General features: G+C 34.0%; 1 protein-coding gene and 1 pseudogene across 2 annotated transcripts; one reads left to right on the top strand and one right to left on the bottom strand.

Moving 5' to 3' along the window:
• Window positions 1–1,744: 1,744 nt before the first annotated feature.
• LOC108462236 (pollen-specific leucine-rich repeat extensin-like protein 3) lies at window positions 1,745–3,863 on the bottom strand (annotated as a pseudogene).
• Window positions 3,864–6,425: 2,562 nt separating this feature from the next.
• LOC108461126 (uncharacterized) lies at window positions 6,426–13,469 on the top strand. Of its 2 annotated transcripts, XR_001867705.2 has the most exons (16): window positions 6,426–6,815; window positions 7,177–7,579; window positions 7,673–7,850; window positions 7,941–8,080; window positions 8,484–9,339; window positions 9,508–9,608; window positions 9,827–9,971; window positions 10,051–10,119; window positions 10,215–10,260; window positions 10,364–10,833; window positions 11,176–11,255; window positions 11,750–11,885; window positions 12,218–12,410; window positions 12,726–12,808; window positions 12,897–13,159; window positions 13,253–13,469. XR_001867705.2 is itself a non-coding variant. In XM_017760836.2 (15 exons), the coding sequence occupies exons 1-15, from the start codon at window positions 6,716–6,718 to the stop codon at window positions 13,017–13,019; spliced, it is 3,123 nt and encodes a 1,040-aa protein (XP_017616325.1). In that variant the 5' UTR covers window positions 6,426–6,715; the 3' UTR covers window positions 13,020–13,469. The 2 variants fall into 2 exon arrangements, 1 of the variants encoding a protein (XP_017616325.1); XM_017760836.2 differs by having other exon boundaries at window positions 12,897–13,469.
• Window positions 13,470–13,706: the final 237 nt, after the last annotated feature.

Genomic DNA, 13,706 nt, shown 5'->3' on the forward strand with positions numbered 1-13,706 from the left:
AAGTATTTTAATTAAAATAGTTAACGGTGTTAACATTTTAGATTAATTAATACTGAAGTAAGAGGGTTAAATTATGCTAAATTAAAATAAAACAGACTGAATTTTTAATTCTAGTATAGTAGAGGGACAAAATCCGAATTTGACCTTTTGAATATAAAAAACTGGAAAACAATTTTATTAAATGGGAAACTTACCATTTATAGCGATGTTTTGGATTCCCTCAGCCACGTGTTCAACCCAAAATCTGTCATAGTAAATGTTTCATTCATTTCATCTTCATCATAATTGTTAAATTTTAGTAATATGTGATTAATTATACTATTTTTGGAAGATTAATTACACCAACATTGATTGCACTAGTTAAGATGAATACCTTTATTATATAAAAGGAAGGAAATTTGGGTATATGATTTATTTGAGATTTAATTTCTAATATAATTAGATGTTTATAATTGTAAAATGTCATTAGTTAGATTAAATAGTTAATATTATTAACTTTTTTATTATAATGTTACATAATTATATATAATTTGAATGCCTTAAGTGTCATATTTGGATTTGGATTTGTTTTTGTTGACATTATAAGTCAATGCTCAAGTGAAACATGTAATTGCAACTCATGGAGATCATGAATATTAGACAATTTCATGGAAAATATGTCAAATTTAATTTGATAACATAAATAGTAGATATAAATAAAATTATTACTATTTAGGTTTGAGAATTTTTTTGGATGATTTTGATTTTTTATTTGAGGATAAATGGTGAAAAGTGCAAATTTTGGGGTTTAGGGGAGTAAATTTTGGGAGGAGAAGAATGAGTTTGGCGTAGAAGGGGGTGGGACAGGGAGGAGTAAAATTTTTGAGGAAAAGTAATAATTTTTAGGGAAAGTAAAAAAGTTTAGGAGTTTGAGGTAAATATTCGAATTCAATTAAATCGAACAAAAGAATCGAATTGAGTTGATTTGGGTTGCTTTTTCCACCGAATTTTATACACTCCTAGTAAGGGTTTACAAAATAAAATTGTTAGAATTATGTTAATAAGTCTTGTGTGTCATTTCTCTCTTAACTTTGCTCTCTTTAAAAACTTGAATTGGGACTTATTCTATCTCTTTTAGAAGATACTATGTCGTCACTCGGATTCAAACCGAGATGCTCTAGCACTACTTCTTAAGAGCAACGTGTCTACCGATTTCACCATAGCGGCTTACTCAAAATCATAATAACTCATTTTTTAGTCAGTCGTCAAGATTGAAGGTGAAGCGGTCAATTCAATGTAAAATGTCAAATTTGTTAGGAAGCATTTAATTTTTATTGATAAATAACAACTCGTTGAAATAGCAATTTAAAGGTTCAAAAGAAATCTTTAGTATTTATTGTATCATTTTATTTATTTATTATCCTTTGTATTTAATTAGGTCATCAATAGAGATTTTCTAATTTGTATTTTCCTAAAAAAGAACTCATTTATTGTAACTAAACTAACCAGACATCAAATTGGAATAAGGAGCAAAAAGTAACTAATCAAACCTACCTACATATAAATAATAATAAAAAAGATTCGAACTAAAAAAACATGTATAAGTAACTCGAAATTAAGTGTTAGTCTTGAAGGAAAAACCTAAAATAACCCAACTTAAAAAAAACAAAAATGATCCAAAAATGAAATTGATTGGATTGAAATTAATGCAACCCGAAACCAAGTCAACATGCTGATATTTGTTTTTTCCAATATTAAGAAATGATTATGAGGGAAAAGATGAAAGTTAGTAGTAATTAAGATTCATATATAAATATAAGAGCTTTCACATTGATGTTACAATTTGAATAGAAATTGCAAATGCAAGAGAACAGTGAAAAAGAAAAGGTAATGACATGAATTGTAATTTATGGCCCTTTTCTTTTTCCTTTTATACCCGAGAGCAAGAATATACAATACAAAGATGTTAAGGCTGTAGTACTATTTAGTAGCCTGGAAACATTGGTGGAGGTGGCGATTGGTATTCGAATCCTATGTTTGGTGGGAGGACAATATTTTTTGTAGGTGGTGGTGTAGACACAACAGGACGAGGAGATGGAGTTCGTAGAGGTAGAGATTGTACTGGTGGGGGTGGGGAGTAGACTGGTGGTGGTGGTGAGTAGACGGGTGGTGGTGGTGAGTGGACGGGTGGGGTGGGAGTGGACGGGTGGAGGTGGGGAGCGGACTGGTGGTGGTGGTGGTGAGTAGACGGGTGGTGGTGGTGAGTGGATGGGTGGGGGTGGCGAGTGGACTGGTGGTGGTGGGAGTGGACGGGTGGGGGTGGGGAGTGGACTGGTGGTGGTGGTGGTGAGAAGACTGGTGGGGGTGGTGAGTGGACGGGTGGGGGTGGTGGTGAGTGGACGGGTGGGGGTGGTGAGTGCACTGGTGGGGGTGGGGAGTGAGCAGGTGGGGTGGGGAGTGAGCAGGTGGGGGTGGAGAGTGGACTGGTGGTGGTGGTGGTGAGAAGACTGGTGGGGGTGGTGAGTGCACTGGTGGGGGTGGTGAGTGCACTGGTGGGGGTGGGGAGTGGACCGGTGGTAGTGGTGGTGATTTAGGCTTAGAAGGTGGAGACCCTCCAGTACATTTGTCCTTGCTACAATCAACCGGGTTACTCACCACCTGTTTGCACTCTTTATCTGTCTTCTGCTTCATCCGACCAGCCACACAATTACCAGTATCATCCACCTCAATGTTCTTCCTTTCAGGTTTTGTACAAGCCATATGCTCCTCATTGAAATAGTTGTAAGAAAACTTGAAACTAGACAAGCTTGGCAACTTGCAAATATCCTCCGGTATACTCCCTGTCAACTTGTTCCCAGAAATATCCAAAACGTCAACCTTCTCGAAGCTCGAAAAGTTTGCTGGCAAGTTACCCACGAACGAGTTCTTGCTAACATCGAGAATAGTAACATTGCGAAGCAATCCAATTTCTTGAGGGAAACAACCACCGAGGTTATTGTTTGAGAAAATGATCTCGTCCAAGTTCGACATCTTGCCAATGCTACGTGGGATACATCCTTTGAACTTGTTGTTGGCGAATGTCACAACAGAGACAGACGATTTGCCGATTGTTTCAGGGATGTTGCAAGTGAAGCGATTATCGTTCAAAAACAATGCATCCAGATCCTTTTCGAATAGCTCATGTGGTAAACAACCTTCAAAATTATTGAATCGGAGATCAATATACTTGACGCTCGGCCATGACAGTACAACTTTGGGGAAAGCCCCCACGAACCGATTGTTGCTAACATCAAATTCATGCATAAGTGTAAGCTCAGATAAGCTCTCGGGGATGATCCCACAAAACCTATTAGAGTTTAAATGGATCAATGCAACATCGGTCAGCAACCCCAATTCCACCGGAAGGTAACCGGCGATGTCAGCATGATTAAGATCAATACCAGCCACAACTTTTAATTTGGGGTCATCCAGTGCTCGGACACAATACACTCCTTTGTAATCACACACATTGGGCCCGATCCAGTTGCTCGTGATGTTCTTGGGGTCAGAGTACATAGCCTTCTTCCATGCTTGAAGAGCAATGAAAGCCCTCCTAAGCCTTTCATTCTCGAATTTCTCTGTCGTTTTCACCGTATATTCATACCCATCAGGGAGTTCACCATTCTCACGGAGTGCCAATAGTTGACGACGAGCGATGTAAGATTGTTCGACGTCGGTTAATGCGAAAGTGGGTGTGTATGAACAAAATAGAAAACAAGAGAAAAAAGTTAAGCAGCCGAAGGCCTGAAAACTTTGACGACTTGCCATTTTATTTATTCACCTTGGAATGCCCAAGGCTGCTTAGACAATGTTGTTGATGGAGATGTAAGACAGAGTTTATATAGAGGACGAATGGGATGTTGGGTTATTGTTTTAGTTACCGAAAAGATTGCTGGTTCACATATAATTAGGAGTTCCGGTAATTTTACAGGTGAAACGTATCGCATGTATATAGATATAAATGCAACCACCACTCGACCGAGATTGAATTGTACTTCTACCCTTTGTTTATAATAGGTAAAATTCTGGTTTTGGTCCTCCTACTATTTTTAAAATTCTAGATTTAGTTTCTAGGCTTCAATTTAGTATAATTTGGTCATTCTTTTTTATATTATATTATTAATTTGTTCAATTTTTAGCATTGTTAATTATACTAATTAAGATTAATACTTTTTACTTGAATTAAACTAATATATTAAATGTAATTTATTTTCAAATGATAATTGAATCATGCTTAGTATTTGGTGAATATAATTATTTTGCTTAAAATATGTCATAAGTTTTACATTTTTTTGTAAATTTAGAATTTAATTTTGCACTTTTATTTCTAGAACTTTAGTACCTCTACTTTTTGATTTTAAAATTTAAGTATTTATACAGTTAGAATTATTTTGTTGAACATTATTTTTATTGGTTACATAGCCACCGAACAAGTACTTTTTATTTAAAATATTGCACCAATAAATTTAATAAAAATATTTGTATAGTGTTAACAAATAGATCTAAATTTAAAATTGAAAAATTATAATGACTAAATTTCAAATTTATTAAGAGAAAAAGCCGATAGCATATTTTAACCAATTGCTTTCTACTTGTTAACCTTAAAAACTTTTGATATTTTTGAACTCTTAATCTTTTTTGTAATATGTTATTTTTTTGTGAATTATAATAATAGGACAAAATGCAAACAACCAATGCGACTAGCGTGACTCAAATACAGGCCACACTTAGGGCAATAAATACTCTTAACCATTAACCCATCACATGAGGTTCAATAATAATATGTTATTTTATTATTAATTAATTGTATATAAAATATATGTACTGACCTTACATCAAATATTCTTTTACATATTCTAATATGTTATAACTCTGGATTTTATGATAAATTTTATTTTTCTTTATTTTTATGATTTAGATATATTATACAATATTCAAAACTTTAGTTAGATGTTATAGTTTTTAGTTAAGTTTAAAAATATACTTTTAATTGGATCAATTTTTAAGTATAAATTATTTTATATCATTTCGATTTTTGAATTTGTAATAATTTTAAGTTCAAATCATTTAAATTTGAAAGTCAAATCTTTTCAAATTTAATTATCTTAAACTAAAATTAATTTAATTTTTAATTATTTTAAAATTTAAATTAAACAAGTTGAAATTACTTATTTAAATAACTTAAATTAATTGAATAAGTTTTGGGTTCGTGTCAAGATAAGAATAATCATGTCGACAAAATTAAAAACATAGAATTTGATATTTTTTGTGTCATGCGACTTCAACAATTATTTTTTTAAATTCCTAAAATTATATAATATTTTTAAAATTTTAGAAAATTCAAAAATAATTTAAAATTTTAGAAAATATTAAAATTATAAATTTCTTCCCTGATAATTTTAAAATATTATAATTTTTTGAATTAAAAATTAATTCTGACATGACATATCGTAAACGGTCATGTACATGCCATGTTAGCAAAGTTAATATCTCGCTAATTTTTCCTCCATTTCGTGTTTTTCCTCCGTCTTTCTATTATACTTAAATTTAGAATTCAGTCACTATATTTAATATAATATAATATAATATTTTATTTTGATAATGTTATTAATTAGTCAAATAGTTAAAAATAGTTTTCGATTTAGTCTTAATTTTATTAAAATAATTGATGTTGCAACAACTTGAAGGACGTGGGTTCATGTATAATATTTTTAATTAAGGATTACGGTCATGGGCGTTTAAGTATTGCATTAAAAGTAAAAATTTAACAATAGTTAACGATATTAATTATTTGAACTAATTAATAACATAATAATAAAAACTAAATTATATTAAATTAACGTATAAATATTAAATTTAACTAAACTATATTAAATTAACGTATAAATATTAAATTATAAATTTATGTATAATAGAAGGATTGAAACAAAATTTTACAGAGAAAATAAATATCAAAATGAAAGAAAAAAACCTCCAAATTTATTATTTGGTTAGAGGCTAATTGATATTCGAGAGAAATATTACCACGGATTAATATATTATTTGATACATAGGTTTGATTTTAAGATTTATTTTGTTACTTAAGCATTTTTTTCTTATGTATTTGATTTTGGTTTAAATGTTCACTTTGGTACTTAAGATTGGTTTTAATATTTAATTTAGAACTTAAATTTTTTCTCTTCCAATTAAGTACCTATGTATTTTATTAGAGCACACATGTTAGAGCACACATGTTAATCATTCATTGGGCCACATGATACTTTTGATTTAGGTACTGAACTGAACATCAAAGGAAAGCTCAAGTACTAAATTGAGAAAAAAAATTCAAATACTAAATTGAACATTAAAGCCAAACTTAAGCATCAAATGGTATATTAACCCTATATAACGCTACTATTCATAGCTGATTATAATCTCCATATTCATTTTCAAATTTATTTAGTTAAAAACAAATTCCAGATGCTCTAATTTTCTTGTCTGTTATTATTTTCTTTCTTTTTCGTTCGTGACTAATTCCATATTAAACCCTGCTGAAGCTAATCGAAGAAAAAAAATTCAAATTATTTTCCGGTGATTATTTATTTTTCTCCATGTTAAGAAAGAATTGAAAATTCTTGAAAATCAAGGAATCGAATTCCGCGAATTGGAAAGAAAAATTGGAGGGAGAAAAAAAAAAGATCGAAAGAAAAACTGGAAAATGAAATCGATGGAGACGATACAGGATCTGATCGAAGATGCCAAAGTACGGACGGTCTGGTGGGCGTTGGCTACGTTTGTCGTAACTTACTCCTTGACTCGTAAGTTAATTAATATGATTCCAAGAATAATTATTTGCTCCGTGTTAGTTTTTTTCTTTTTAGCTTTTTGAATTTGTTGTTTAAATTGTTTGTTGTGGCGAATGCTTTATTTTTACTTCGCATGGATGCTTTATTTTCCTAGAATTGTTTCTTCTTGAAGCTTTATGGACAATTCCCGTTTAATTGGAACCAAATTTAACTCTGGATTTTCAGTTTCTATTAATTGGTTCATCTAGGGTTTTATATTAGTATCTTACGTTAGTGTGGTTTAATTTCTGCTATTAGGAATTGATCGTAAGTGATTTTTGAACTTTTACGAGTTTTTTTTCCCTGTGTTTTCTGCTTTTGTTAATGGATGTAGATACAAGTACATCGATGTGGATGAATTTACCTATAGCAATTCTTATTGTTGCTGGATTGCGAATTTTGAGTAATGAGGTTGAGTTCAAATGGAAAGTTAAATCAGTTCGTGTTCTGAGTTATTTGTCTCACTTGGAGAAGAAACAGTTGTCCGTGAATGATTCCCGTCTTTCCAGCTCACCACCTCCGCTCAAGTGGAAGCGGAAAATTGATTCTCCTATGGTGGAGGCCGCTCTCAATGAGCTTATTGATAAAATACTTAGGGATTTTGTTGTGGATTTGTGGTATTCGGAGATTACTCCAGATAGAGAGGCACCTGAGTTGATGCGAGATGTAATTTTGGATGCTATTGGTGAAATATCAGGAAGGGCGAAAGAGATAAACCTTGTTGATTTGCTAACTCGGTAGGGTTTTAGTAAGAGAAGGATTGTCAAATTGTAAATATGTTCAAAAGGTTTTAAAGCTCAAAGATTTCAAACAGTTGTCTAATTTTTCAGGGATATAGTTGATTTGATAGGAGATCACTTGGACCTTTTTAGAAGAAACCAAGCTGCAATAGGTGTTGATGTTATGGTAACATTGTCATCTGAAGAAAGGGATGAAAGACTGAAACACCATCTTATGGTTTCTGAAGAGCTTCATCCTGCACTGATTTCACCAGAGAGTGAGTACAAGGTGTGAGTGGAGTGTTCCGATGAAAACATAATTTGCCTTTGCATTTTGCTGTTTGCTTTTGTTTTATATCCTTACACTTTCATCTTTCAGGTTATTCAACGGCTTATTGGTGGAGTTTTAGCAGTAGTATTAAGACCACGAGAAGCTCAATGTCCTTTGGTTCGAACTATTGCTCGTGAGATTGTTACTTGCCTGGTTGTGCAACCTCTTTTGAATTTGGCAAACCCTGGGTAGGTTATTGAGCAATGGTTTGTTGTTTGTTTAAGTTTAAGGTAGCGAAGAATGTAGTTAATACTTCAGTTAAGACTATAGTTCTGTTTAGCAAGTTAGCCTAAACTTTTAGGTTAACAATATTGACAGTTTCTTTCCACATGTATTCTTATGTAGTCTTTATTTGATTTTTAGAAAGAGTGGAACAGTTAGAATACAGACCATCCTACATGGAATGACATTATGGAACTAGAGTGGTTTCTTGGTTAGAATCTTGCTCTTGCTCCCTGTAGGTAAAAGAAGGGAGTGTGTTTAAAATTAAAAGGTTATTCATGATTTTCCATTTGCCCTTGGTATAAGATTTGATGCTTGCATTAAGAAATGCTTTATTCTTTTTTCTTTCCAATTATGTTTTGTTGTCAGGTGTATCAATGAAGTAATTGAATATGTTCTACTTGCCATTAATGATGGTATGATTAAGGTGGTGGAAGGTTTTGATCAGTCTTCAGTTGAAATCCGTGGTGATGACTCTTCCTCATGCAAAATTGCGTCCTTTAATAGTCAGGGAACTGATTTGACATTGGCTAGACTTGATGATCAGAAAGAAACATATTCAGATTCTAACAGATGCGAGGAAGAATCAGTGCAGCCTCGACCAGCTGACTGGGCTCGAAAATTAGAGGCAGCAACCCAGAGAAGAACTGAAGTTCTTGCCCCTGAAAATCTTGAAAACATGTGGACAAAAGGAAGAAACTACAAAAAGGAGGAGAAAAAATATGTAAACGCAAGATTTCAAGAAGCTATTCCTAGGGGTTCTGTGACAAAGAGTGCTGTGTTGACAGGGTATCCAGGAAGTGAAATCTCTACCAACAATGTTGGAACTTCTACAGGAAGTGAAGAGAAACTTGTGATGCAGACAATGCCCGGTTTAAATCTTGATGCTCAATTATTTGATGGTAACACAGCAGGCACACAGTTGGCCTCGGAATTCAACAACTCATCGTCATTTGGAGGAGATCATCATATTAACAATTTTAATGATGCTAGTGAGCAATCTGCTGACGGAAATAAAAGTAGGCTTAAGAGATCCAGTAGTAGCTCCGATTTGAATGTTGAACCTGATACTAAGAAGGTATTTACAGGAGATATTCGAGAGCCGATTATTTCAGAGTTCTACAGCCCTGATTTTGGCAGGCATACTGAAGAATATAGGGGTAAGATTACCTCAAATACAGTACTTCGCAATGAGGAGCCACATGTTCCGAAGCTTAGGTGTCGGGTGAGCATGCCTGTGTATATTGTTGCGAGTTTTGTGAATTTGAAATTTGAACTGCCTGCTGAATCCATATTTGACGTGGGATATAAATGAAAACAGCTTCTTATGCTTGGCAGTCATAGAGATTCTGTGATCTGTAATCATATTTGCTATGCCTGTCTATCTCTTCAGGTTATTGGAGCATATGTTGAAAAACTTGGATCAAAATCATTTGCAGTTTATTCAATCGCTGTGACAGATGCCGAAAACAGAACTTGGTTTGTTAAAAGAAGGTTTTTTTCTCACGCAACTTCTTATACATATTTGTGTGTGTTAAATGAGAAAGTCATTTGTTTAAGGGCCTTTTCTTAGTTAATTCCCTTAGATATTTTAAAGTCTTTATAGTTTTAAACCAGAACGTAGTCATCACAAGAGAGCAATTGAAAGCTCTGGTAACTTGTTTTATTTTCTTCTCTAATTGTTCATTTGATTTTTTTTTTTTAATCTTCAGATACAGGAATTTTGAACGGTTGCATCGACATCTTAAAGAAATTCCTAATTATACATTACACTTGCCTCCCAAAAGGATATTTTCGTCAAGCACCGAGGACACTTTTGTTCACCAGCGTTGCATTCAGCTTGACAAGTATCTAGAAGTAATTTACTTCCTGACCTTTCTTTATTGTAGGATGTTTACTTTTAAACCTGAGCTTCAATTAAGTTTGCTTTTTGCAGGATCTGTTGTCTATAGCTAATGTGGCTGAACAACATGAAGTGTGGGACTTTTTAAGTGTTTCCTCAAAGGTATGTATCTTGTTCGCATCAAATTGGGTGCTATTGTGTTTTTTTACGGATGAATGACATCTCATTCTATTTGTGGTTGTCATTTGGTATTGAAGAATTACTCTTTTGGAAAATCTTCATCAGTGATGAGAACCCTTGCAGGTATGTTATTTCTGTTTCTGGTTATCATGCTGTTCTTGCATACAATAACTCTTTTTATTCAGATTATTTCCCGACCATTTCTGATTCTCTTGTGTATGAACAGTCAATGTGGACGATGCTGCTGATGATATTGTACGCCAATTTAGAGGAGTATCAGATGGCGTAATGTGCAAAGCTGTTGATTTGTCTTCTCCCCCTAGTGAAGCCTCTTCTTCAGTCACTGGCAGGACCTTGTCATGGAGTGCTGATGAGATTGCTAAAGACATTTCAAGGCAAAGTAACTTGGAGACAGTGCATAGTGCTTCTGATAACGAAGAAGGTGATAAAGATAGTAGCCATGGTCATGAGGATGATAGATCTGGTTCCCAAGGCCATGGTTGGCATCCAGACTTTGAGTTGAACACAAGTTTGCCTCCAAGGGTGATAGAGCATAGTGGAGAGTCTGGTAATTTAGTCTCTGAGAAACATAATTTAGGTGTTAAAACTGAATTGCTTGGCCAGCAAGGTTCTCCTGCAATAAAATTCCCCACAACCTCAAGCCATATGGAGGATCCAGTTGGAATGCCCCCGGAGGTATCATTCTTTATCTCAATTGTTTTCTTGTGAGAGTACTCTTCTAAACTGAGAACTTTTGCAACTTGGTCAATAAAATTTTGGATTGCATTCATAAGAATCTCAACCAAAAGTGAGTATCATTACAAGGAAAATAAGTTTCTTTGTTGGTTGCACCTATTCTCTAGCTACCGCAACCTTTCATTTGGTGTCTATCTGGCTGTGGCCCATTGCTATTGTTAGTGATCTTTTGGTTGAATAGTTTCAGCTTATTTAAGCTTACACCATTTTTGAAGATCTCTTTTCTTTTTTTTTTTCTTTCACTTGTAATATTTGAATGTTCACAATTGATTTTTTTTGCAGTGGGCACCTCCTAACATGAGCGTGCCTTTGCTGAATCTAGTTGATAATGTGTTTCAGCTTAAGAGAAGAGGCTGGCTAAGGTGAGCTAATTTTTCCTCATTTCCATAATTGTAGATTAATTAATTGCTAAAATGCCATATTCTACCATTTGGTAATTATAAAGATCATCCTAAAAATAATATTGTACCTGGACTTTGGTGTTTCTAATGTTTGTTTTCCTAGCATAAGATTGGTTGATGTGGTGAGCTGATTACCCATCTCAGAACTAACAATTACTACATCTTTTCTGTTCTATCTTTTATGAGAAGTTAGTCTTGCGTCTTATAACTACTTTGTCTGTTCTGAAACAGGCTGCATGATAAAACACTAACTTTGCATGGCTTTAGAGGCATTAGTCTGCTGCCATTGTTTAGTTATACTTCAAGCTTTTTCCTGGTTTCCTTTTAGCCAGTGGCAACTGTCTAGTCTTTCAGACCATGTGGTCCTGTTTAACTTTAATTGCGTGCTATGATGTTATAAAATTACCTATTTTCAGAATAATTTGGCATAAACGTGCATTTTTTCATTGATGCAGAAGACAGGTCTTCTGGATATCTAAGCAAATATTACAGCTGGTGATGGAGGATGCCATCGATGACTGGCTTTTGAGGCAGATTTATTGGCTTCGGAGGGAGGACACTATTGCACTAGGGATTCGATGGATTCAAGATGTAAGAGTTGAACAAATTTGAGACAGTTTAACTTTTGAGTGTTGTCTGGTTCAGCATTTGATGCTGTAAAAGCACGAGTTTTTTCATTAAGAGCTGCTTCTACTTGCATATGAACTTTTAGATGGCTCTGTTTCTTAAAACCCTAGGTATACTGATTGGTTGGGCTACTTTGGTCTCTCAATGAGAACTTCACAGGCTGAGGCTTAGCTGTCAGCAGTAGCCCAATCTTGAGAACAATGATTAATTTGTTTCTCAGTAGTTAACCTAGTAAAAAGTCTCTTGAAGAGCCATGCACATATATTCTTTTTCTTTTAATAACCTCTTTTGCCCAGATTCTGTGGCCAGGTGGTACATTCTTTACAAAAGCAGGGAATATTCAGGGAAAATTCGAGAATACTCAGCCTAACCAGACACCTTCGCAGAACTTCAGCCAATTTGGTGGGGGTAATGTCAATAAACCAGGGTCCTTTGAGGAACAACTTGAGGCAGCTCGTAGAGCAAGCAACATTAAAAAGATGCTTTTTGGTGAGACTTTTTTCTTTGTTTTTGTCAGATCATAGTGGTGACCTGCCGTGACTTTTGGATCTGTGGTTCACATGCTTGCAATTCTCATATGAGCATTGCTTCGAATGATCCAATTCCTTGGTCCAGAGTTGAATGATTATATTTCTAATGACAATTTCTGAAGTCCTTTTGGGTCTAGGTTACCGTGGTCCATAACATGTTTATTCAGATTATTTTTATATTGTGAAATTTGTTGAGCATGTTTCATATATGTTTTCCCTGGAGCTAGAACTTGATTATTGGTGAAAACCACTAAACGGTTAATATTTTTGTCAGATGGAGCTCCGACAGCCTTAGTTAGCTTAATCGGGCACAAGCAATACAGACGATGTGCAAGAGACATATATTTTTTCACTCAGGTTGAGTTGCTATTTTCTAACATGATGTTGATGTTTTTCCTAATTTCTTCACTTTCTGGTTGTATTGACTTTGTCATTATGAATGCAGTCAACTATATGTGTGAAGCAACTTGCTTACGCGATATTAGAACTTGTAATCATATCAGTTTTCCCTGAGCTGCGGGATCTTGTGGTGGATCTTCATGGAAAGAAACATATTAAAGTTGCATAGGAAGTTACGGTTTCTATTTCTGTGAAGGAAGTCTGCTGTTGTCTCAATTACATCCATGGAAGCTTAGAAAATGAAGAACGATGTAGTCAACCAGCACCATTGGCTTTGCCTGTGACATTCACTACTATACCAAATTACTAGTAAGCAGTGCTATATATATATATATATATGAATGTTTTTGTTTTGTTGGGTTTTAGGAAATTTTCATTTAATCTCACATTCTAAATGTACAGGAATGTAGATTTAGTCTGTATAGAATGTTATATACATGGGCTTACTCAGTCGGCAATCAGCAGCCTGCCTGTTGGAATTTTGTGTTGATTTGTATTTTGGACATTTGAGAAACAAAGTCGGTGATATTCATTATTCTTTCCTAACCACGACCAGTGGTTTTGGAAAATTTTCTATTATTAGTGGAGCTCAAAATGAAACGACGAATTACTTTGTGAATAGTTGGTATAGGTATATATAGGTATATTTGATTTTTTCATTTATAGACGTATGTTCAAGGTTGATATTTTTACTATAGATACTTAAAATATATCTCCTTCATTTTCATTTTTTTTTGTTTTTAACTCTTTATTCACTACCAAAGCATCGTATTGAAAGATCGTTAGAAAAAACTAAAATAAAAGATAAGTAGAATATTTTAAAAATAACAAAAGTAAAATTTATAAAATGTTAGCT

This window comes from Gossypium arboreum, chromosome 13 (assembly GCF_025698485.1).
Source record: "Gossypium arboreum isolate Shixiya-1 chromosome 13, ASM2569848v2, whole genome shotgun sequence".
Lineage (NCBI taxonomy): Eukaryota > Viridiplantae > Streptophyta > Magnoliopsida > Malvales > Malvaceae > Gossypium > Gossypium arboreum.

Excerpts from the sequence above, each read along its gene's own strand:
- LOC108461126 (XM_017760836.2), top strand. The coding sequence starts at position 6,716 with ATGAAATCGATGGAGACGATACAGGATCTGATCGAAGATGCCAAAGTA. Across the intron at positions 10,120-10,214 it reads TTTTAAGTGTTTCCTCAAAG|AATTACTCTTTTGGAAAATC; the intron begins GTATGTATCTTG and ends TTGGTATTGAAG. Across the intron at positions 12,411-12,725 it reads CATTAAAAAGATGCTTTTTG|ATGGAGCTCCGACAGCCTTA; the intron begins GTGAGACTTTTT and ends TATTTTTGTCAG.